The sequence below is a fragment of the Paraphaeosphaeria sporulosa genome (genome assembly GCF_001642045.1).
Source record: "Paraphaeosphaeria sporulosa strain AP3s5-JAC2a unplaced genomic scaffold CC84scaffold_11, whole genome shotgun sequence".
NCBI classification, from domain to species: Eukaryota; Fungi; Ascomycota; class Dothideomycetes; order Pleosporales; family Didymosphaeriaceae; genus Paraphaeosphaeria; species Paraphaeosphaeria sporulosa.
In genome coordinates, this window is record NW_017253370.1 from 833,608 (window position 1) to 857,589 (window position 23,982).

General features: G+C 50.6%; 10 protein-coding genes across 10 annotated transcripts; 5 read left to right on the forward strand and 5 right to left on the reverse strand.

The window, feature by feature from the left end:
* Positions 1–30: 30 nt before the first annotated feature.
* CC84DRAFT_1229723 (putative exo-1,4-beta-xylosidase xlnD) lies at positions 31–2,394 on the forward strand (the record flags this gene model as incomplete). Its single annotated transcript, XM_018183671.1, has 1 exon — positions 31–2,394. The coding sequence occupies one exon, from the start codon at positions 31–33 to the stop codon at positions 2,392–2,394; it is 2,364 nt and encodes a 787-aa protein (XP_018031418.1).
* A 508-nt stretch (positions 2,395–2,902) lies between these two features.
* CC84DRAFT_1229726 (uncharacterized protein) lies at positions 2,903–4,556 on the reverse strand (the record flags this gene model as incomplete). Its single annotated transcript, XM_018183672.1, has 2 exons — positions 2,903–3,826; positions 4,047–4,556. 2 exons carry the CDS (start codon positions 4,554–4,556, stop codon positions 2,903–2,905), a joined length of 1,434 nt encoding a protein of 477 aa, XP_018031419.1.
* Positions 4,557–5,516: 960 nt separating this feature from the next.
* Positions 5,517–5,836, reverse strand: CC84DRAFT_1221594 (uncharacterized protein; the record flags this gene model as incomplete). The annotated part of the gene is made up of 2 exons (XM_018183287.1): positions 5,517–5,683; positions 5,734–5,836. 2 exons carry the CDS (start codon positions 5,834–5,836, stop codon positions 5,517–5,519), a joined length of 270 nt encoding a protein of 89 aa, XP_018031420.1.
* A 1,829-nt stretch (positions 5,837–7,665) lies between these two features.
* CC84DRAFT_1168238 (uncharacterized protein) lies at positions 7,666–8,823 on the reverse strand. The gene has a single exon (XM_018179350.1). The coding sequence runs from the start codon at positions 8,391–8,393 to the stop codon at positions 8,004–8,006; it is 390 nt and encodes a 129-aa protein (XP_018031421.1). The 5' UTR covers positions 8,394–8,823; the 3' UTR covers positions 7,666–8,003.
* Positions 8,824–9,225: 402 nt separating this feature from the next.
* On the reverse strand, positions 9,226–13,089 carry CC84DRAFT_1209129 (GPI inositol-deacylase-like protein). The gene is made up of 3 exons (XM_018182201.1): positions 12,572–13,089; positions 10,174–12,525; positions 9,226–10,122 (listed from the first exon to the last, which is right to left on the reverse strand). Exons 1-3 carry the CDS (start codon positions 12,881–12,883, stop codon positions 9,682–9,684), a joined length of 3,105 nt encoding a protein of 1,034 aa, XP_018031422.1. The 5' UTR covers positions 12,884–13,089; the 3' UTR covers positions 9,226–9,681.
* A 1,372-nt stretch (positions 13,090–14,461) lies between these two features.
* On the forward strand, positions 14,462–16,000 carry CC84DRAFT_1180135 (uncharacterized protein; the record flags this gene model as incomplete). Its single annotated transcript, XM_018180457.1, has 1 exon — positions 14,462–16,000. One exon carries the CDS (start codon positions 14,462–14,464, stop codon positions 15,998–16,000), a length of 1,539 nt encoding a protein of 512 aa, XP_018031423.1.
* Positions 16,001–17,363: 1,363 nt separating this feature from the next.
* On the forward strand, positions 17,364–19,103 carry CC84DRAFT_1101145 (uncharacterized protein; the record flags this gene model as incomplete). The annotated part of the gene is made up of 3 exons (XM_018174901.1): positions 17,364–18,190; positions 18,244–18,499; positions 18,555–19,103. Coding segments are annotated over 3 exons (1,632 nt in total), but the record flags the coding sequence as incomplete, so codon positions are not given.
* An 865-nt stretch (positions 19,104–19,968) lies between these two features.
* CC84DRAFT_276169 (uncharacterized protein) lies at positions 19,969–20,843 on the reverse strand. Its single transcript, XM_018185716.1, has one exon. It carries the CDS (start codon positions 20,662–20,664, stop codon positions 20,221–20,223), a length of 444 nt encoding a protein of 147 aa, XP_018031425.1. The 5' UTR covers positions 20,665–20,843; the 3' UTR covers positions 19,969–20,220.
* A 695-nt stretch (positions 20,844–21,538) lies between these two features.
* Positions 21,539–22,340, forward strand: CC84DRAFT_276229 (uncharacterized protein). The gene is made up of 3 exons (XM_018185718.1): positions 21,539–21,564; positions 21,608–21,798; positions 21,935–22,340. Coding segments are annotated over exons 2-3 (318 nt in total). The 5' UTR covers positions 21,539–21,564; positions 21,608–21,796; the 3' UTR covers positions 22,251–22,340.
* A 557-nt stretch (positions 22,341–22,897) lies between these two features.
* Positions 22,898–23,971, forward strand: CC84DRAFT_276194 (methyltransferase-like protein). The gene has a single exon (XM_018185717.1). The coding sequence runs from the start codon at positions 23,110–23,112 to the stop codon at positions 23,869–23,871; it is 762 nt and encodes a 253-aa protein (XP_018031427.1). The 5' UTR covers positions 22,898–23,109; the 3' UTR covers positions 23,872–23,971.
* Positions 23,972–23,982: the final 11 nt, after the last annotated feature.

A 23,982-nucleotide genomic window follows, 5' to 3' on the forward strand; every position in this document is an offset into this window, starting at 1 on the left:
TGCTTTCTGTTTTCACCTACACCTCCCAAGATGAGGTCTTCCGTATCCGCTGCGTTGGCCACGATAGTGGCTGGCGCATTGGCTCAAAACAACATGAGCTACTACGACTACACCGTCGAAGGCAATCCTCAGCTCGACTCAAGGACTCTCGCAACGATCCCTCTTGGGTTCCCAAGCTGTACAGATTCGCCATTGGCAGACACGCTGGTCTGCAACAAATCCGCCAGCGCTTGGGACCGAGCTGCGGCCTTGATCTCCATGTTCACAATGGAAGAGCTTGTCAACAACACCGTGAACACAGCTCCTGGTGTTCCCAGACTCGGCCTGCCACCGTACCAAGTCTGGAATGAAGCTCTTCACGGCTTGAGTCACTTCTATCAGCCAGATGAGGGCGACTTCATCTGGGTTACGGCGTTCCCTCAGCCCATCACATCAATGGCGTCCATGAACCGCAGTCTGATCCACCAGATCGGTTCCATCATTTCCACGCAAGGTCGCGCGGCCAATAATGCCGGTCTTTACGGCCTCGATGTCTACTCACCCAACATCAACGGCTTCAGAGCTCCTGTCTGGGGACGTGGCCAAGAGACCCCTGGCGAAGATGCATACTTCCTGACTTCGCTGTACGCTTATGAGTACATCACTGCCATGCAAGGCGGTGTTGGCCCTGCGGTACCAAAGCTCGTCACCGTTGCTAAGCACTTTGCCGGCTACGATATCGAGACGTGGCGCAATCACAGCCGTCTTGGTAACGATGTGAACATCACTGAACAAGACTTGGCCAGCTACTACACTCCGCAATTCCGCACTGCCATTTTGCAAGCCAAGGCCAAGGGCTTGATGTGCTCTTACAATGCTGTCAACGGCGAGGCAAGCTGTGGCAGCTCTTTCTTCCTCCAGACTTTGCTCCGCGAGACCTGGGGCTTCGGTGATGGCTTCGTGTCCGGAGACTGTGGTGCTGTGTATGGCGTGTTCAACCCGCATCATAACGCTGCTACTCGTGTTGGTGGCTCGGCTGCTGCACTGCTTGCTGGCACAGACATTGACTGCGGAACTGAGTTTGCGTATTACCTCGAGGAGGCTTTCACCCAGGGTAACGTATCACGCAATGACATTGAGAAGGCTCTTACTCGTCTCTACTCTGGACTCGTACAGCAGGGGTACTTTGACGGTAATGGCAGCATGTACCGTGACCTGACCTGGGATGATGTCGTCAAGACAGACTCCTGGAACATCTCGTACGAGGCTGCTGTTGAGGGCATTGTGTTGCTCAAGAACGATGGTACCCTTCCTTTGCACAACAACTCGAGCGTTGCCCTCATTGGTCCGTACGCAAACGCAACAGAGCAGATGCTGGGAAACTATTTTACCACCCCACCTTACATTATCAGCCCGCTGGCAGCATTCGAGGCTTCTGGCAGGACGATTAACTACGCTCTCGGCACTGGTATCTCGAGCAATAACGAGACATTCTTCGACGAAGCGCTTGAGGCAGCTCGCAAGTCTGATGTGATCATTTTCGCTGGTGGTATCGACAATACTGTCGAGTCCGAGGCCTTGGACCGAGAGAACATCACCTGGCCAGGCAACCAGCTTGACCTGGTCGATCGATTGAGCAAATTGGGTAAGCCTGTCGTTGTGCTCCAGATGGGTGGCGGTCAAGTCGACAGCACCGCGCTCAAGGGGAATAAAAATGTCAACTCTCTTATCTGGGGCGGATATCCAGGCCAGAGCGGTGGCCAAGCTCTTTACGATCTCATCTCCGGTAAGCGCGCACCCGCTGGACGTCTCGTGACAACGCAATACCCAGCCTCCTACGCCGACGACTTCTATCAGCTCGACATGGACCTTCGCCCCTCTGGTGACAACCCCGGCCAAACATACATGTGGTACACCGGCGAGCCAGTCTACGCCTTCGGCCATGGCCTCTTTTACACTACCTTCGAAGAAAACCTTGCCATGAACGCTTCCACTGGCGCCAGCATCAACATCACCGACTTCTTCATTCAGCCGCACAGCGGCTACGAGTTTGTTGAGCAGAAACCACTTCTCAGTTTCCAGGCCAAGGTCTCGAACACCGGCGACGTTGCTTCGGACTACTCTGCCATGCTCTTCGCGTCGACTACCAGCGGTCCAACTCCGCGTCCCATCAAGTGGCTCGTGGGCATCACCCGTGAGGCTGAGATCGCTCCTGGCGGAGCCTGCACCGTCAAATTCGACATCCCAGTGGGCGCTCTTGCTCGTGCGGCAGAAAACGGTGACCTCATCGTTTACCCTGGCGACTACTCACTTGCGCTCAACAATGAGCGTTCCGTGGTGATGAACTTCACCCTGACTGGCGATGCGATCACGATCGCACACTGGCCTTCTAAGATTGAGACCGGAGGAGCTTGAAGTATTGCGCAGACAAGTATAGGTCTTAGGCTGATACTGGACCAGCCGATGTAATTTAGTAGCAAATGCAATATAATATTTGTCCCTAGTGCGATGCCCATAAGAATCGAGGACCTGCAGCACGACACTAAGCAGTATAGCAGATGTGCTCAAATGCGTACCAAAAGCGACGATGCAAACACGACACGTAAACTTCGCACATTTGATGATGGCTGTGCAGTGTGGACTGACCTGCCGTTTTTTTTTTTCTTTTTGGATCGAAATCTGCGAGCCTTCGGAATTCCGAGCCAGACTACTTAAACAGCATAGCCACGAGGTGCTATTTTCTTCATCACACGAGGATACAGCATTAAAAGCGACGAAGAAATTGCTGACATCTATTGGCCAGTTCTAGAACGTTTGAGGTTGCTTCTAACATTGTCTCTTATTTGTAAACACGCTGATTTACGCTGCGATGCTACTGCTCTATTCTTTTTATATCATGACTCTTCGTTTTTAGCAAACTTTTTCAATTTTCTTCGACTTGTCCAGATTCACTGTCTGCTTTGGAGGTCTCAGCAGCGAGCTTACTTTTCCCTCCGTCAGCAGTGACACGCTGTCTGGTCTTGAACTTGACATAGATTCCCTCCATCCTCCTTATTCCTCTTCCAAGCACTGAGAAGGCAGCTGTTGGACAGAAGAGCAGGCTTTCTCCCAGCTTCAACTTAACTATCTCGTTGAATAACGCTTTGTCGTCTTGAGGAATTTCTGCTGTCTTGTCGTCCTCGTCGGCAGTCATGGGAGATGAAAGTGAGTTCAGATAGATAGCAGCGATGTGTTGCTTTAGTACTTTGAACCACGCAGGGCTCGTGCTCCTATGCACCATGGTGATGCTGCACAGATCTAGAAGCTGTGGGTTGATACTGGGCTCTTGCGTTGCAACAACAACTCTTACTGCCTGATGTCGCTGCTCCCGAACAGTCCGCAGTAGCTTCTCAGTAAAGGTTTTTGCTGAATTCCCACTCTCCGTCATGTAGTTATGCGCTTCGTCCAAGGCGACGATTTTGCCGCACTGCGTCTGCTGGATGAACACGGAGAGGCATATGTCGAACAATGCACATGCTGCGTCAGGGTCAATGACAGGATCCGTCAGGTCGATGATGGTAAGGGTTCCCGGTGTTCCAATTAGGAAGTCATTCTCAGTCATGGCCAAGATCGTTTTAGGAGCATGCGGAGGGTTTTTGCGGCGTTTAGTGGGCTGCTTTGCCATGGGCTGCTGTTGGTCGAGATCCTTCTCCATGAAAGACTCAAGCAAATCGAGACGTAGCCTCATGGGGCCGTCTTGACCACGGGCAAACTGGACGTCGTTTAGCTTTCGCTTGAATACCTCGTAATCGAATGTTGCGAGGCCCTGAGACTCGATGGCCATTCCGCGGAGAATTATTAGTATTGTCTAGCTCTGTCAGCTCTACGCGCAAGAACATGAGATGTGAACTGACCTGCATGTAGAGGGGCATATCGTCATCGTTGCTTACAGCCATCAAAGTCTTCATACGTTCGGTATCAAGATACTTTGATAGAATATAGAGTGGTTTGACGGTGATTGTGCCGCCCTGTTCCCTCGCCATCGTTTCGTATTCCGTCTTGAGTCTAGCATAGTTGCTTGGGCTCACAAGCACTGTAGTCGGGACATTCGTGCAAAGATAGGCGGCTTCACACACACCGCTGCCCTGACATCTATCGTAGTGGAAGACCAGTCCAGCAAGCTGGTGAGGATTGAAACCAATCTTAGGAATAATTGTGTGATCGGAAAGGAGACAATTTTCCAGCATACATGATAAAGAGTGTGATTTCCCAGAGCCTTGGGAGCCGCACAGGAATGCAGACCAAGGGGAATCAATGTTGAGAAGAACCGGAGTACGTTTAGTACTCATCTGAGCCGCTTCCCCGAACCCAGAGCTGTTGCTTCCATTTGGTATGTGGCCTAGTACACCGTAACCTCGGTTGGGTCGATGTCCCGGCTCGAAATGAGTCTTGACCTCCCACCAAACAAGAGGTGCCATTCTCAGCTCTTCATCAGCTGTGTCGAAGACTTTAGACCCATTGGAGCTAGTTATGGGTTGTCGATCTGCTAAGACGGCTTGGTATCGGGCCAGCTCCTTGTAAGATTCCGAGGCAACCATCGTGAAAAAGTATGCAAGAATGTCGTAAAAGTAGGTCAATCTCGCTTGGTCATGTATCAAACTTATATAAGGAATGTTAAGGAAAGTTTGTCTCATCGCTGTTCCAGTTAGTTTGCGACTACTTCCAACAATCATATGGTTCGCTACCTGATATGAAATCGCGGACAATCGAAAATCGAGCAAACGGTGAGGTTCCGGTAACAAAACTCTTTTAATGACTCAGTGTGGCATGTGTCTAGTTGATTTGGTTGGCTCGGAACTGTCATCTCTGGGGCAAGAGAATGGTCCAACGCCAATCACGTGCCCGTCATCGCTTCCACTAAGCATCTCCTCACCTTCTTAGATTGAAATTTTTATCGCCAAACCCTTGACATGAATCGCGTTCACAAGGTGCCTGAAGACAAGGAAGACGACCACGAGGTATAGTATCCGGTGGTCTCCTTAGCCTTAAAAGTCGAAGCATGGGTAAGGAAAAGGGGCTATCTATCTCTAAGTTGCTTTCAACTTGAAGGGAGGACATGCTGTCATCACTGAGGATAGGTGTATTAACGGAGGAGGTATTTGTTTTTAGCAACGAACGATGTTGTATTCTAGCCACTTCAATTAGAACGAACGCTTTCTCCTGACTTGACACACTCGCAAATTATTCATGTGATCAAAACCTAGCCTGGTCTCAAGGGCATCCACAACAGCACGAAGAATCGGGCTTCAAGTCGGCCTCGGCTAAGATAATATGCCAGACTCTGCGTCTTATTTTGGTCAACCTTGCGGCAATGTACAAAACACACTAGCATTTCATGATCACATCAATTCACGAACAGTAAATTGGGAACCGCATTTGCGAATAATATACAATATAGCTCAGCGAGTGGATATGATACAAGGTCCGGGCCCAGAGCTTGCACATGGGACTGTACACCTCCCCTTCACCGAAGACACCCTCACACCTCCACAAATATTTCAGCAGTCTCCGCCGTAGATATCATTGCACGAAGCGAGACACAGTGCCCAGGAAATACCCCCGTACGGACCTGAGTTGAACGCCGCGCAGGGATCAGCGCACTTCTTGTAGCCCTCCTGGTCACATCGCTTCTCGATTGCGGGGTTGGCATCGTTCAACGCAGCGACTACGGGATCATTAGTATCTTGGAGAGATCCAGAGAGCTGAGGGTCTTACTGCGGCGGACGAGGGCAGAATGCTCGGACAGCTTGGTGTCGGGAGCCGGGGCAGCCATGGCGACTGCGATGAGAGCGGCGAGGATTGAGGTGGTGAACTGCATGGTGATTGTGCTTTGAACCAAAAATTCGAAGTCGGCGTTGAAGTGTTGTGTGTGTAAGAAGCTGGAGGACTTGTTGCTTGTTGATGAAGGACATACAGGAAATTCGTGCTCAATTTATAGACTTTCGACACATACTCGAGCTGATGATCTTGCTCTCTATGACGAAAGACAAGAGGGTATGCGAGGCCCTCCGGACTGTAGATCGAAGGATCTCTGCTCAAGCAATTGCTCCTTCGTAGTACTGAAGTACTGGATCAAGGGTAGGATCTGCGGTTGTACAGGATGAAGTGTGAACACGAAGTCCGTACTGACATTGCACGTTCCGTGCGGCCTGGCATTAGAGAATGTGAAATGACGATACTCAAATTCGAGTGACGGTATTATTGCAGATCTATACCTGATTGTGCCGCAGACGTGTCTTTGGAGTTCTATGTATTAGGCTACGCGATGTTTCATCTCATAATAATTGCCGCAATGAAGAATGAAGCATGAAACCAGGTAGATTGTGTCGACGTGTTGGGCATCTTGAGTAGAGCCTGCGTAAGGTGTCCCTGTTACTTGCACTGAAATCCGTGATTTTGTTTTGACTTGCTGTTGTTACACCTGATCCATACGAATGGAAAAAGTGGTTTGAATATCCGAGTCTGGCAACTCAAGTGCTGCGCTTTGCCTCTATAGGGCATCAGTCATCGAGGCATTACAACCCCACCGCTGCGAGCTGCAACTCAATTTACCTGTCACAGACGGATTCTACGCCACCATAATCCCATTCAACGCATCGACATACTCTTTTTGGAGGCGCATAAGCCAGCGCAGGTGTACACCTTCAACACAAGAATGCCTTCAAACGCGAGGGCCGCGCTTGCAGCATGTACGATCCTCTACGCTTAACGCCAACTTCGCCGCTTGTGTGGCTGGAATTGATTATTTGCCCAAGTAGGATTCTAATTGGGCGATCCCTACACAACGTCTACTTCTCCTCCACCCGAATGTTTACGTACAAAGCCAAAGGATTCTCCGCTTCGTACAGAATCTTGGGCCGTACAACGGTAAAGCCGAAGATCTGACCAGAAGAGGCTTGGTTTACGATCCAGAGGGGCTGCCAAGTACGATGGAACCTACTCGTCGTTGCGTCTCGCGCGAGCTCGTATCTCGGTGGCATCGATCGTGGGGTCCGACACTGGTTTCATCGGAGCCATCTACGTCAGCACGTGGTATGCTTCGTAGATCAAGTCTGGTGGTGGCAATCATCGCTTTTCTATGAAATTCGTTCGTTCGTGAGCTTGGGTTTGGGCGACTATATAAAAGTAAGAATCAACAGCTCTATGATTTTCACAAAATGACAAGGGAGCACAAATGCAAATACTTGCGTCCCAACCTACCCAAGAGAAGAAGAAAGGCAAAGACGAGCTCAATTGTTCCAGAAAAACCGAGCCAAGCGATACCGTTGCACCTGAACGTGGTGTCGAGGTCGGTTATTGTGCAAATACGAAGTCCATCATGTCTGAGCTGTATGCATTAGATAACGTTAATGAATGAAGTAACCTAATGGAAATGGCTATTGAAAGGCCTTGGATTTCTCCCAAGCGTGAGGATCGCCAAGTGGCTATGTGGATGTGGGCATAGAGGTAACCTCCAAGCAGGGTAACTTTGCAAGCCCTTGGCCCAGCATGACTACAGTCGTGGTTGGATCACGAAGTTCGGCCTAGGAGATCTTGATACCTGCTAGGGCTGACGTATTGATCTGAGCTCGGGAGTGCGGTGACTGTCACGTGTAGTGTCGTATGTTAACGGCGACACCACTGACAGAAAGTTTGGAAATGTTATCTGTAAGCGAATTCTTGTTTTGTATGCTGTCGCTGCCGTGTATCTCTATACCTGTGATGTGCAATGAAAACCCAGTCCATAAAACGACTGCGACCGCGGTCGCTCTCCAGTAATGCGCCAAAAGAACATGCTGCTAAGGGTATACTGTTCGTGAAGTGAAGTTCCGCTCCACCGCCAGCAAATATGACATATGCCAATCCCAAATGCTCCTCTTCTATCGCTATTTTATCATCTTATCCCTCCGAGTATGCTCCGCTCTATTCTTCATGCTTTTGAAAACCAGTGGAAGAACCGTAATAGTGATGCACAACAAACAATCCTTCTCCAATCTTTCTACACTCTATCGCCCATCTGCATTTCCCTTACTTCTAGCCCTCTCCTGATCCCTCCACCTCCTCTCCTCCCTAACCTCCAGCCACCCCACATAAAGCTGAAACACATACGCCACACAAAAGCACACCGCAAACGCCCTCGGCAAGTCCTTGTCCACGACCCCCAGCGCAAAGCCATACATCTGCGTCGCAATGTACAGCCCAAGCGCAAAGCACACGAAGATGCTCAGCATCTCGGGCAGCGCGGTGGAGGCAGAAGATTTCGTGGAGCGCGGAAGAGAGAGTGGGAGCGAGGTTTTGGAGGCGCCGGAGCGGGTAGAGGTGGTGAGCGGGGAGGTGAGCGGACTGAACAGCTCCGAGGCGACGGGGAAGGCGCGCATTTTGAGAATCGTGGTCATGGTGGGTGTATAGGCGCGCGGTTCGCAATCGGGTGTGTTTGCTGGTGTTGAAGCAGCGTAGGACAGTGTACAATCGTTTGTATATGTGATTGCTCGCACGCTGGCGGCCGCGCAGGGTGACAATCCGAATCGAACGCGGGCGATTCGGGCTGGGGGTGGGGGAAACGAAACGTACAGACAGGTGGCCTAGGGTTTGTAGGGGTCATGTACCCCTCTTGTACGCTTGGAAGTGGATATCAGCTTGGCTTGCGGTACAGCATGCCGGACTCCGGGGCGCAGTGGTGGTCAGGGTCGGGTCGGACATGCGACTCTTGCCTCTTCGACTCACGCCCGGTGGTTGCACGAGAGAGGCGGAGTCCGTCTTATGTCACCATTGTGCGCATCTGTGTGCACGCGCTGGGGCAAATGCACAGGTTCCATCATGCCTCGATTGCGAGAGGAGAAAGCGCGATCTCGCAGCCGTGACGCGGCTGCGCCTCCACCAAATCGGAACGCTAGGCCGGAGAAACAACTAGCGCATCATATAGAATGGATGCGCATTTGTGGGCACGCACGCCTAGACTCTGGGGTAAACTGACCCGCCGATGTCCAGGAGGATCCAAAATGGCCCCGTCATGCGAAGTCCATACATCATTGGTCTATTGCTGAGATGCTACTGATCGGAAGCCCAGCCAGATCTGCCGCCCCGTTTAATTGCGCTGAAGGAGCCTAATCGATCGTTGTGCTGTCGACTACAAACAGCCGGGTGAGGTCACGAGTGAAACCAAATGCAACATCAGGGTTCCGACAGTCGTCTCTGATCTTTGATGTTTGTTCCTTGTCATTGTTCACTGCCGGATATCTACGACGGCCCCAGTTACTATTGCCTCCAAACTTCGATGATGCCACAACCACCATTTCCACCCTCCACTCTCTGAACTGGCCAAAAGTGACCCATCCATCTATCACCATGCCGGCCCATGTCAGATCTCCGCATTAAAATTAAAGCATTACTAGCTTCATGCAAAAGTCGGAGACATAGCCTAAAGGTAATCAATCGGAGAGAGATCTGCCTAACACGCTCCGGTCGCAATGCAGACGCCGGGTTGAACCACGGCCAATAATGGATTGCTGAAGCAAAATGTACGTTTGGGTGGGTATATAACGCCATTGAAATGCTTGTAGTAATTCTGGACGAACGTATGCATTGCAAACATGATTCGCATAACTCCATGAAACTGTCAGCTCGGGCTTTGGTATTGGTATGGATGCTGGCCTTGATCCTTCTGTTGAACATTGATTCTGCTTTTCAAGGTCGCTTTTTCGGGTCACTATCCGGATCTATGGTGTCCAGAATATTGCCGATACGCTTGGCTGATAGTAGAGAGGTATCAAAGTGAATGGCCACAAGCCATGCGCACAAAATGTTCGCCAAGTGATGTAGAACGTAAGCGTACGTGACGCCGTAAACCGCCGCGTATGCAGCGATCGAAAATAAGATGGCGTTTGTCAAGAGTGAGAGACGTGACTGGACACGTGGGACCATGCGGCCTGTGCTCAGGGTCTCGACGAGGAGGATAAACGGCATGATGGAGAGAATATTGTGGTGCGACGAGAATGGGGTTAACCAATGAATCGTGAGGTTGCGAATCCACACCACGAGCACTGGGAGGTTGATAGGCAAGATCCATAGCATGAGGATGAAGATGGAGTGTGTGTAGTTCGAAAAGTTGTAGTTCGTATCCAAACGCTGTGGAGAGTCAGCGAGAAAGTATGCGTAACATGGAAGGAGTGGACCGACCGTATCTCTTGTCAGACTTATACTGCGTACACAAGTGGCTAGCTGCACAAGGCATAGCACTACATATGCGAAGTGGTAAGGTATGACTGTCGATACTAGTAACAATAGGATGGAGGTCGTGATAACGCGCTGTCTCGTCGAAGATACGGCGAATGTAGCAGATGTCGTCTGGTCGTCGACTGTCGATGCAGAGGGGAACAGGGAGTACAAAAGCGCCAGAATCGTAACGAGACCCAGTGCGACATAGTTGACGACAACACAGACAGCGACACACATGAAGCCAAACAGCGGGACTAGGAACCAGAAAAAGGTGTCTTGCGTACCCAACAGTAGCTCGTGGCTCGTGTCTCTAAGGTGGCTAGCATCGTGAGTTGAACCAGCAACTTGGTTGCGGGCTCCTGCCAGTGAGATGGCCAGAAGCGTTAAGGCGCTCAAGGTCATAGGAAGCGAGGTTCGCACACATTCATTCATGCCTTCGGTGAAGCTGACGAACACACCAGTCTCGTCGTACGTCATAAACTGATGTCGAAGCACTATTGCGACGACAAGCAACGGGAAAGCTGCGAAAACGATTCGGTAGCGCATCCAAAGTTTTCCCAGACTACCCAGGAGATCAACTCTTAATGTGATGTCCATTCCGCTGTCGCAGGTGGGATCGCTCCAGACCTGGAAAGAGAGACCATTGGTAGTCTGTTTTGCGAACAGGGGACGTGGCATGTACGGTGCAACTCCGTGAAGATTAATGTCTGCGTCTTTGACGTTCACGAAGTATTTGCTCTCGTAAACTTCGGTGATGTACTGTCGGACAAGTGGCACGAATAGTTCTCCATCGGCGCACTGTACCTGCTCAATGTGAAGGTTGTATGCAAGGAGGCTTGAATGTAGCGCTGGTACCTTCACTTCCGTGATCAATGGCCGGTGCGAGGGTAGGTGAAGGCTCAAGCCTGTGACTAAAAGGCGCCGTAGGCTTACATTTGCCTGGTACATTGACTGAGCTTCGGTGCTAAACTCGGCAATGACCCAGCCATAGCTGTGTTGTTTGGCTCTGTCGATGACGACGATGAACTGGTGTCCCGAAAGATCTCCCGCCTTGTATTGTAGATACGAAAAGGGTTGTTGGTCGTTCTTGAACGGATGCGTGGAATGTATCGTAGACGCAGGAAGAATGGCAGTATCAGATGCGACATTTTTACAGGCCAGTCTGGTAGGGACAGAGCTGTCACTAGACAGATCTGTGTTCACCTGAAATTGACTCGTGGACTGTCCAGTCTGAGCGTGAAATACGTTGCAAAAGAGAACCTCAAGTCTGCCGGCTTGCCCAGCGGTGTCCAATTTTTCACTCGTAAGAAGGGTGAACCTGCTGTCATGGGGTAGCCCTTCTGGTATAGGGAGAATGTAGGGTTTCGGTCCTGGCCCAAACTGACCCAACGTCCTCAGCACGAATCTTTCGCCCGAAGCTACGCCAGCGCTTGCTTGTTCGACGGTCAACAGCGTCTCTGGTTCTCCACGTAGCAAAACCTTCTCGACATTGTCCTCGAGTCCTGTCAAGAACCACCTCTTGAAAGCCCGCATGCGATCTGCGCGTGGAATCGTCTGAGTAGGTTTCGCTACATCAATGACATCGTAGAGCGCGCGCACCACGCTTTTCCGCACTTGATCGCACCATGTAATGGCCAAATGGTCCGCTCCAGTCCACGCATTCGGAATGGAGGATGTAAACACAGTGAAGCCGTGTGTCTCGGGCACGAGAGAAGCAAGGCTTGAGTAGTCGGAAGACACTATTGTGTCCAAGCCTCCACCGGCGATGGAAATCAGCGTAACGTGCTGAAGAGGATTGTTGGCCGGCATTTCTTGGGAGTAGGCGCGTCGCCAGTAGTTGTTGATTCCGTCGTATGTACGCACAATGTCTCCGTCGAAAGAGACTGGAGGCCTGGCATGAGGTGCGGCAAGTGTGACGATGGTATTGATAGAATTGGATTGATAGTTCGGCATGGTGAGCATCGTTCGAGCGACTACACCACCCATGGAGTGGCCAACTATGAGGATCGATGTTGGGTCCGGCAAAGTCGGATCTCTCAAAGATCGTGATGGCGTATGATACAAAGATAAGATGAACGCTATAGCATCATTGAGGTATTCAGCCTGGTCCAGCAACGTTTGTCCGTGAAACGCAGTAAAATCTTCATTGAAGTCCACAGCGAAGAAGTCTAGGGGCCTTCTGCTTGCTCTATTTCCTCCGGTCTCGTGGCGAATGGAGTTGTGGTAGTGGTACGCTGCTTCGGAGGCGTACGATCGAACCTGTTTGTGACTTCCAGCGTTACCCGGAATGAAGAGAACGGGCACGCCTTTGACCTTGGAATGATTAGCTGAATGAGTCTATGTCAGGAAAATTTCTCACCCTGGAATCCTCATCGATGCCACCTTCGCGGTACAGATAGAGGGCGTACTTGTTTGCGAATCTTGTGTGCTCCGTATCGAAATCGTCAAACTTGAGGTAGGCTGGCCGCATGTAGGACATAACGCACCCCTTGGTGTCCATTTGCCTGGTGAGGAAAGACTGCGCCATGAGAGCCAGCGCCCCCAGGCCTAACAGGGTGGCAACAATTGTATACCGCGAGCATGCCCATGAACTCCTCCGGCTGACTCGCTGTTTGTCATCCCGATGTTCCACCATGCTGTCTTGTGTGATGTCCTTCGCTAGCGAGCTCATTGTCGGCGCTATATTTGCATTCGGCGGGTGCCGTACGGTCGACCTAGAAGCGTTGTGGGGACGAGTTGCTGCTTCTGCCAATGCCTATATGGCACAGTCGCGTATGCGCCTGAGCGGTCGTATCCTGTTCTATAGCCGTCCCGTTGGTGAATCAGCGGTGGCCATGCTCTAGCGGATGCGGAAACGTGAGTGGCAGGGTATGTTCCTGTGGGAGGTGAGTCAAATGCGAGCGTAGGTGTTCTGGGGGTGTAGCTGCCCTACAACTGAGATATTCCGACGGCGAGCGCCGATGGCTCCGGTCACTAGGAAAGGACCACTTCCAGCAGGTCCAACAGCGGCTCGAGAGTCTTCGCAGTTTTTGGACCCGAAGAACGCCCTTGATACGCACAATTGGGCTTGAGTATGTGTTCCGACAAGCTCAGGGAAGTCGCGATGCAGGGCAACGCGACGTGCCAAGAAACTATCACAGACGCGACTTCCCCGCTATGGGCCGACGACTCAGTGCAGGAATGTGCCATGATAACGCCACCGGCCCCAACACGAGATGCGGACAAGCAAAACGCGTTCACGACGTCGGGGGTGAACGCATGGTCATGTTGCACATCCACTAACGCATACGCGCCACGTGGTGTCCACGTGTATTGCCAACAGTCCTGGGGTAAACGCAGCCGATAACGATGAGAATAATCACCATGACTGCTTCAAACGGGAATACGCTTCGAACGCTATTGACGTCATGGATACTGCCAATCGAAGCAGCTTGAAGACTGGTCCTTCATCTTCGACGCTACAGAGTACAGCCCGATGAGCATGTCGAACGGCTGTTCCAGTGCTAGATCCAGCAGGGCGATTGTGTTGCGCAAGAGGAGGTAAAGATATAGCTCCAAGTGTCGCACTCCGGCATCGATAGCGACAGGCCCTTCGTGCTTCCTAGTGAGAACGTTGCGGACGTATTCTGGGCGTGCCATCAGAAGGTCGCAATAGGCCAAGTAGCACGTTGTTTCGGCGATGAGTACCACTGGCCGCCCTTCAAGAGTCTGTGCTTCATTTAGAAATGCTCAGACTATCCGCACGAAAGACTTACTCCATTGTCTCGGTGGAAACGACGCGGACATCCTTGATAGGCAGGAAGTCGGGGGACACGTTGTACCTCCTGCGCTCCCTAAATGCTATCGTGGTAATCAAGTCTCTGACTTGCACGAATGCTGATGAATTGATAGAGGGCCTACATTATACATGTCCCATACTCAGCAATGCCTTTCAAGAACTCCAAATTATAAATTAATGATGGAAAAAGCATGCTGCTATCGGGTCTGAGAGAAGTAGCAATGGCCAACATAGGTTGCAAGTACACTTTTCACTTTGCGTATGCATGTGGCCATGACACAACAGGACCGCATTGTGAATACTCAACCAGATCTTATGTATATAATGCCGCTCTCGATGCTTTTGTCTAGTTCAACACGCCCCCAAAAACGATCCCAAATACACACCTGCAGCTCAATTGCACGCCACCACTGAAATTCAAACTCTCGCAGGGCGTTTCAACCCCAACCAAAACGAAAGAAAGCCTGAAACATGTCCGTCATTCCCTTGTTCGGGCTCACCGTTCTCTTTGAGTCAGCGAGCCAATTTGACGAAGTGCGCGAGGTTGCGAAATTCTTAGGACGCTTCGTCTACAACCTCGTGCGAACGGAGATTAACGTAACTGACACTAAAATCGTCTTCTTTGAATTAGTCAGTATGTACACTCCGCAAAGCTCTCTTGCAATCGCGCTGACGCTCTTTGGTCATAGTCACCTCGCCTCCTTCGAAGCTGCCGTTCGATCTTCGCTCGCGGATGTGGATTATGACGAGGGACTACTCAGCCATGATGACCCAGTCTTTCTGCAGATCACGGCTTGGCTGATCCGCTGCGCGTGTGCTCCGCAGGTGGACCCTTCAGGCTTGCTCGCAAACAAGCTGCGGGACTTCATTCAGGCTCAGCCGCAGCTTTCGGAATTGCCGCCGCCGCTTTTCTATGTTGGTGGGAGCGGAGATCTCAGGGAAGAGATCGATCGCGCCATTGTTGACTTGGAACTGGAGGACATTGAAAGCTGTGTTTGTCCCATTCGCAATCACGCTCTTCAAATCTTGCGCGAGTTCATGCGTCTTGCCATGAACTGTGGAGCAGTGTGGGACAAATATGGTCCGAAGGAGTGGGATCTTGCAAGCAGCCCTCCCCAATTGAGCGAGGAGGCGAAGTTTGCCGGCTACATGTCAGTCATCGAGACCTGGCGCCGCATGATTGCGAACCCGTTCTCCGAAGCACCGTTGCACATTCGGCATATACTCGCACGCGTCAATGTGGTCGTCGCAGTGGGGTACTTCCTTGAGGATCTGGAGAAAATGAGCCACAATTACTCAGACGTGATCCCTGTCACCATGGATAGGATGGGAGATCGCTTCGTCCAAGAGGTGCAATGGGCTGCAGAGGATATTGACTATGAAACATTCCATCAGTTCAGGGAGACCCGTCTTCACAACCCATTTTTAGGTCCGTGCATCCCACAATCATCATTCGCGCGGCCTCTTGGTGAACTGGAGTTCACGCGACAACCTCTTGGAGAGTCATACGAGGTCAGTGGTATCCCTACGAGTGATCGGCTCCACCTAGCAGATCTGGCTGGCGTTGAACTCCCAGCTAATTTTCGGCGGTACGAGTACTTGACGGATCTTTTCTACGGCCCATTTCCCGAGACCATCGTTCGACCGCATCTCGCTCGGCAGCCGCTCCTCGTAGAAGATGCCTCCATATACTCGGGCCAACTCGAGCTTGCAACTCCCCCTCGACTTGTTGCTGTGGGGCCTCTCATTCGTGCTAGCGATTACAGCCATCCCGTCAATGAGGCTGACCTTCGAGAGGATGACCTATGCTTGATCTGCCAGAATAATTTTGGAAAGGATGTTGACCCTACCAATCCCGCCGTTCGCTTGCATGCCTGCAATCATTTGATCCACCTGGAAGAGTTGGAGCAACTTCTGAACGCCGCATACTTTGCGCAGCCTCAGGTGCGGTGTGGGCTCTGCCGAACTCCTATCTGTGCAACGCGTCAGACGATCGAGGTTGTTGACTAAGAGCAGGTCCCAGAGGAGGAAAAAGTTCAGTCCGATCACAAGGTACGTTACTATGACTACCTGAGCAGCGATGAAACAGATGAATTGTTGAGGATAAAGTTCGGTAACCCGTGTATAGGCAAATGACGAAGTTCCCCAATTCTATGCTTGCGCTATGGTACCAGAAAACCGAGCGCAATTGTGGTAGCCACTCTCTAGATCCTATAATGAAGCTTTGCAGCTCACGATAGAACCTTCCAATGTTGAGGATTGTATAAAATGAGCTTGTCCTGTGGATTGCTTCCAACCCCGATCGTATAGCTGAACCAAAATCCTGGTTCCCGCGCCTTGTATGTGCTAAATTTACGTCTGTCACATATGTTTTTCTCCACTGAGTATACATCTGATCCCAAAGCTAACCAGCCAAGCGTACTTTTCATCCCTTCGTCATGGGACACCCTCCCACACGGGACTATGCCGGTAGAAACTAGAAACCTGTACACTTGAGCGCATGCATGATGTTTAGAATTGCAATAGTGGCGTTGCAAAGGAGCCGGTATGTTAAAATAGTGTACGAATGCATTTCGCATTTCTATCATCAAATGTACGCCTTGTTTCCGTCTAGGGTCCGCTTTGCGATGTTTACCACGTGGCATATTTCTGACACCGCCCGATACTTGCCTTTGCTGTGATCAGCGGCATGGACTATAGTCAATTACCGGTAACCTGCAATACTTTTTACACCGCGTGCTAGCCCCAGTTGTAGTTGACTACCACCCGATCCAAGTAACTAACTCTAGAGCACGAAATATGCAGATCAAGCAGAATTTTGTTTTTCGCAATTGACCATTAGAAGGTCCACATTCTGTCAGCAGAGCAGCAGGTCAGCCATGCAACTAAGCTCTGAAGCCGAAACTGCACGGAAAATTATACGAAGCTTCCAATCGAATTGTTACGGATTCGTTCGCGCGTGCGCATTATCCGCCACCAAAAGCATCGCATTGCTTAGGAATGCCCAGCTTGCGACCAGTAACAGCTTGCAACGTGTTTGTGCGACAGCGGCTTATCCTGCAACCCCTTTCCCGCACTCAAGAGAAATCATTTCTCTGAGTGCCTTTTCGTGGCTTTGTGCTCTACGTTTTCTTCCTGATAGTTCATACTCCGTTGTGCAAAGTATGACAACATACGAGTCCGATTTGAAGTCCTTCTTGGACCCATTTCTTTGCGCCAACACGGAGCGTAGAATTGATGGAATAATCAAACCATGCGAGAACGAAGCTCGGTCAACCTGCGTAAAATGCAAGTTGGTCCAAGTAAGTCAGACCATACGCAAGATGCAGACACCTATCACTGCATGCCTACAACCACTACTGACTTTCGCTAGTACTGCTCCAAGGAATGCCAGAATGCAGCCTGGCCTTTCCACAAGGCTATATGCAAGTCAAGACTCTTGAAAAACTCGTACAAACCTCGGTGGCAGATCGAAAAACGCATCCCAGAGTTCATGGGTGGTCCACCGCTAGCGCACTTCGGCTCACCCCAGTACCTATGGGGTAATATACCGGCGATAGACCTGCTGAAGGTCGCCGAAAACGAAGGCGATGAAGCAATTATGCAACAAGACGTTTCGTTACTTTTTGCAGCCTCTGGAGATCTTCGAAACGTCGTTAAAACCATCATCAGTCTTCCCGAAAAATGCCTAGGGAGTTGCAAGGCAGTTATCAACGACAGGAACACGACTGTTGTTATACGTAATGCATTACTCTTACTCGTAGCGTTTCAATTTGAGCCTGAAGTAGCCACCCCGATAATGCTGCATCTCTGGTACTCGGCAATGCTTCCACCAAAAATAGTCAAAGCCTTACAGAAAGGCATTCTGCCGTGTATTCGGAATGTTTGCGACAAGATCAAGGCGAAGCTCGATAATTCGATACAAGCGAAGACATTCGTACATGGCAAAGGCTCTATACGCCTAGTCCTCAAAAAATCCGAGTGGATTGCGCTCGCAAAAACACTTATGCCATCTAAAGAGTTGACTGCACCTATCGCCCAGACCATCCGCCGAAAAATCACCCAAGCAAGAGTCGACCATATCGACCGTTCGCTGTACAGGATGCCATTAGGTCGCCGTGCAGGGGCCATTGATTTTCGCGAACATGGCGTGCTGCTTCCGTATGGCGTTTCTCGCAAGGAATTCACTGTGCCGAACCCGTACGTGTAGAGTGATACAGTTACAAGTGGGATTGCTAATTTGTCTTGTGCAGGACATTCTTCGCCGATCAGACCTGGCCCATGAAAGATGATGCGGATCCCCTCGATGGATGGTCGTACGTCGAATACATGAAGTTCGCACCTATTGCCAAAAATGATGCGTACGGTGCTTTCTTCTTCTACTTAAGACACTTGCTACTTGCCTTTTGCAAACGTATTCGAATTTTTACGATATCTTTTCAGCTGCTAGCCACTGACGCAGTTGATCTCCCAAACTATCTGACAGACATCAAGTTCGATCGAATTGAGGTATGTCTTCAGTCTCTAAAAACCTCATCATGTTCTCATTCTCACATATCGAAAGGTATCCAATATATGCGATCGCTGCTACATCGGCCCCCACCGCACGCTTTCCATCTTCTCCCCTCTTCTGAAGCCTAAAACCCAGAACCCCAGAGCAGCGCTGTTGCTCCTATTCCTCAACGCAGTGGGCGACGAAGACGACCAAAACGTCACCCGCGCAATTAGGGCGCACCGAGGCCGCCTGATGAAGAAGTACTTCAACTACATGGAACCGTGCCTCGTCAACGCTGCGCTGGGCGAGGGAGGACTAGCGTCCATGCAGTATATTACAACGCCGGAGGTCGTCCTACTCACCGATGCCATGACATATTGGGACGACTTCGATGTGAACTTTGCGCGGTTTCTGAAAAATGCAGACCCGGCGTCGCAAAAGCCCATTGCATTGAAGGACCTGGCCGCTAATTATGGGCTAAGGATCAAGGACAAGCACACCATCATGCCGCCGTGGCCATACCGCGCCTCTGAAAACATGACACGCGAGGAGTTTGACGTGCTACTTGCAGAGAGCACCGGCGGGCATGAGCGGTATGTCGAGCTTAGTAGGGCGTAGAGCACAGGCTATGGGGCATAGAATTCGATGGCTTAGTAGTGGATGCATTGAAAACGACGTAAACATTCCGTCAGACTCCCGTTCACTGCTTCGCTACAATTTACTGCCAAAATCCCTTGATTAAGATTTTTCATGAACTACCTCACCGAGGATGCAAAGGGCAGTGCGAGAGTCGTGTGCTCGCATTTTAGCTGTGGACATTCAGAAATTATAGTTCAAGTCATATATGACAACGACAAGCAAAATAGGTCTCTTTCTGTGACCGTGATTTTGGCAGACAAGACTTTGAACACAATCACCCAGTCTGTCGCGTACCCCAGGTCAACACACTTTACTTTAATGATGCAAGGGCATGATCTGCTGCTCGCACGGTCTCTTTCTTTTATTGCCGTGTATATACACCTGCTCAGAGCAACGACTAGGGCATTTGTGCTAATGATAAAATTTGGTAGGCCCTGGTCTGTCACAACGACCACTGAGTACTGGAAGGATCCCTGGCATAGCTTTGTACCGCACGTGACATGCTTTACAGCGCAGCTTTGAAGAGCGAATGGTGACACGGTCGGAGTTATCCTGCTCCCGGCGGACGTGGCTGCAGCCTCGCGATCGCTCATTGGTCAACCTCTCCTAAGCCACCTCTATGCAGTTTTCTGACGTACACTCTCGCGAAACAGTAGGATGCGACATCGCATTCGACGCAAGAGTGATCGTACTTGATGATGATCGACAAAGAGGTGTCAAAGAGGTGTCGAAATGCCGTCCGCAGAGAATTCGTTGAGGCGGAAATTCATCGTACGACCGACCGGCTTTGTCACTTTCGCTGACCGAGCCGGGACTTCCGAAGCACCGCGAATGTGAGCATGGTATATATCAAGGAAATCCTTTATCTGACATCCAACATCCGATCCTAAAACTTCCATCGCGTTTCACAGCAACACCTGGGCGATACTGCCGTACTTAAATTTAAGGTCTTGATAAATTCGCGACTTCAGAATGTCGTCTGCCCTCACGTTTGAGATCGCGTATTCACTGTTCCACTGGATGAGTGGAGATATATCTCCACAAGAATTGGCCGCCAAACACCGGCGGACAAGTTCCACAGCGAGCGTCAGCTCGACTACGAGCTCAATAAGCGAGGGCGTGGAGACGCAGGCTTCCACCGAGCGGAGGGTAAGCGGAGTGAGGCACCGAAGATCGAGTTCGGATACAAACGGGAGAAATGTGCGGGGTATTTGAAAGGTAATTTGGGACTCAAAGATACGAAAGCCGAGCAGTTTAACAAAAGACGAGGTTCAGGTAGGGCTATACATTCGACTATGTAGGACGATACTGATGCGCACAGATGGTGTTCTTCCCAAGGCAGCAGACATAACCAGCACGTGTTGCTGAATCGGCCGCAGTCGAGCCAAGCTAGCGGCGACGCAGAGAGTTGCGGGCAAAAGGCGGCTCCAGGTATAAGGAAGCCAGAAAAGCTACACGGTGGTATTGAGGTTTGATGACTGGCAGTCCTGGATCGTAGGAAGACAGGACAAGCAGCAAATTGGTAGAGGAAGCCTTGCATACGGTTAGAAGATTACTCTTATTGGGTTAGCGAATGAATGACGTCATGACCAACACACAAGTCACCTTTTTCTTCCCTGCATCAGAACAGTTCTTACAAGCTCTGACTAAACTAGAGGTATGTCCCATGGTGGCTGACGTAGAAAATGGGAATGTGGGCAACTCATTATGTATTGACTCATTTCATTGTACGTTGCTAAACATGCATTGTGACAAGCTATCGTGATGTTCACAGTAAAGTCATCCACGTCTTCCATCTTGAAGTCAATCCCGCTCGTATTTTCGTCCGCGAGACCTCCAACTAACACACCAATCTTTCGTTCTTCCACTGTGCTCTGTCTCAACAGTAATTCGCGGTCTTCCAGCCCGAAAAGCACACCGTCTACCTTCGCCTTACTCTTAAGCTCACAAGACTTCCCCTTGATTTGTCTCATTCTAAACGCGAGCACGAGAATATCAGCGTCCTCCGAGGACGTCGATGTTTTGGCTTCTCATCAGAAATTGCCCGTTGGACCAAGTGCAACAGCAGCTGCGCCACCATTGAAAAAAGTTACGTCAACACTGGCATGGGCATATATCCCTCTTTCACGCATCGAATGGATCACTCACGACGCGCCTGGTGCCACCATAAGTCCCGCGACCATATATATCTTCTCGTGAAAATATTTTCCGGAATGAACCCGTCATTATCCTCGTCGGCCACTGTTCTCCTAATATACTGCACGCTTAGGCGATACTCGCACCACTTCATGGGTTTTGCGGTATACTAACAAAGCTCGGTTACTCCAAGCAACGCCGAATCGATGAAGGGTCTGTCCACGGCATCTTTCGTAGGCCAAAAACAACGTCCGAGCTCTGCTGGTGGCAAGCTGTTTGATTCTGTCGACCCAAACAGCCCTGGGTAGGTTCTGTCACGACATACTTTCTGGCTAACATCATTATAGAACCAAGGGGGGATCTTTGGTTTAAGGACCTGAGAGGCACGGCCTACAGGTTCTTGGATACGTATAAAGACTACGTCTACGATGGCCAAAGAAGCCTTTACAGGAGCGCTAAAGTAGCGATTCTTGATACTGGTGTTGAAACTCCTCAATATCTGGCACGGCAAGGATAATCAAAGCTCGGAGTTACGGATGTACGTGGTGCAAGGTCGCCGATAACCCTCTCGAACCGCGGCGCGGCGAAGATCGACACTGGACACTGGTTGCCAGCATTATACTCCAAGCCACCCCTTACGCAGAATTGTGCATTTACTGAACTACACGCGGTAGGGGTCAATCGATCAACCGAAAAGATGTAGCCGCTTCAATTGAAGATGCCACCCTCAAACACGATGCGGACATTATCAGCATGTCGTTTGGTTGGGAGCAGGAACATGAAGAAGAGCATAATGATGCATTTCGTGCAACATTTGGAAAATATTACGATAAAGATGTCTTGGTTTTCGTGGCTACCGCCAATGAACATGTCGCGTCCGTGTTAGATATGGCATACCCAGTCCGCGCTGACAGCGTGATTGCCATCGACGAAGCGACCTCAAAAGGAGAGTATTCTCATACAGTCCCACCAGAGACTATGCGTTCTTAACACAGCGTTTCATGGCGCTTGGTGGAGATATCAAAAAAATGCAGATCAGCCGCGCATGAATGGCACGTCAGCTGTTTTACCTGTTGCTGCTGGATTGCGGCGCTGATCCCTGAATTTGCGCGTCAGCCTCCGCTCGGGCACGCTTCTGATATAGCCAAAGCGCTGAAATGCTCAGATGCGATGCGCGAAGTATCAGGAGGAGCTGTCTCAATCAGACATACTAGACACGGCGAGCACCGTCATTTGGCACCTAGGAGGCTCTTCAAATGTGACTCCACAATCAGTGACGCTGGCGATTGGCCTTCGCTACTGTCGCGTCGGCATGATTTCGGGGAGTCAATTGGCAGCATCGTGAAATCCAAGTATGGCCTTGAATTACTGCGTCCCGTCGATCAAAGTATTCAGCAGCCTTGCGTACGAGAAGGTGCTAAATGATGTCCGGACCTCAAATCGCCCAGGAAGGAATACGATGTCATCAAATCCTTGAGCGGCACGTGTCACGTAAGACGGCTCTTTACCTATGGCGAGCATTTTTTCGAGTGAACCAGACATGCAATTGGATATATCGCACGGATTGCCGCTAACCTCTAGTCCGGTCCACGGGAGAACACGAATGATGCTTACACACACTCGCTGTACTTGTGCATCGTGCCAAGGATCTGGGAGCCTATAGCGTTGGCTAAATCATACGTGGAGGCGGTATCAGTTGCTGCACGATGCAGGGAATGTATGCAGACCCCTCTTTCGATGTTCGATTTAAACGAGGCTTACTACTTAATTTGCCCAACAACTGTCTCCTTACTATCATTTCGATTTCACTCAAGTCCGGTACTCAATTGTATAATTCGAGTTACACGCCATGTCTACAGCGGATCAAGTAAAGGAGGACTACCACAAACATGCAGAAACATACGGTGGCTACAACGTTCTCCCTGCAGGCGTTCTTGAGTCCCAGATCATCAAGAACGCCCTGGGCGATGCTACTGGCCTCGTAATCCTCGACCTTGGCGGCGGCTCTGGAATACACGCACGCGAAGCCATCGATGCTGGAGCTCAACGAGTCGACATCGTGGACATCTCCCCAGAGATGATGAAGGTCGCCACAGATACCGAGAAATCACTTGGTCGCGACGGTCGCATCCGTACATTTGAGGGAGACGTCTCAAAGCCAATGGACCACCTACCGCTTGAGACTTACGATGTCGTTATGGCCAATTGGGTCTTTGACCATGCGGGGACCGTTGAAGTCCTCGAGGGTATGTGGCAAAACGTTGTCAAGTACCTCAAACCTGGAGCGAAGTTTCTGGGCATCCATGCAGAGGATCCGCGGAGACCTTCTCTCAATGGCAAATACGGCGTCCGCAACAGCAACTTCAGAGAGATCCCTGGGGGTATTGCGTACACAGTGGAGATGCTCAACGACCCGCCGTGGAAGTTTGAAGGCACGTCGCTGGAGATTAGTTTCTCGGGGTCCTTTGAGTTGCATGAAAAGTACGCGCTTGAGAATGTGAGCGTCGTTCCGTACGACAACACCGAGGCCGTCAAGCAAGATCCAGAGTTCTGGAAGCTGTTCCTGGAGCATCCATTCTACGCTGTCGTGCAAGGATTCAAAAAGCCGTAGATTACAGTGCTAGATGGGATGCACATTGCTTTTGACGGATCGAAGGCTGAACAGGCTAGGTATAATGTGGGTAATCTTAGTTCGAAACTGGATGATCACTAGCAAAGCTCT

Coding starts and splice junctions, on each gene's coding strand:
- CC84DRAFT_276194 (XM_018185717.1), top strand. CDS start 23,110: ATGTCTACAGCGGATCAAGTAAAGGAGGACTACCACAAACATGCAGAA.
- CC84DRAFT_1168238 (XM_018179350.1), bottom strand. CDS start 8,393: ATGACCACGATTCTCAAAATGCGCGCCTTCCCCGTCGCCTCGGAGCTG.
- CC84DRAFT_1209129 (XM_018182201.1), bottom strand. CDS start 12,883: ATGAGCTCGCTAGCGAAGGACATCACACAAGACAGCATGGTGGAACAT. Junction 12,526..12,571: donor GCATCGATGAGGATTCCAGG/GTGAGAAATTTT, acceptor AATCATTCCAAG/GTCAAAGGCGTGCCCGTTCT. Junction 10,123..10,173: donor TAAGTCTGACAAGAGATACG/GTCGGTCCACTC, acceptor GACTCTCCACAG/CGTTTGGATACGAACTACAA.
- CC84DRAFT_276169 (XM_018185716.1), bottom strand. CDS start 20,664: ATGCAAGGCTTCCTCTACCAATTTGCTGCTTGTCCTGTCTTCCTACGA.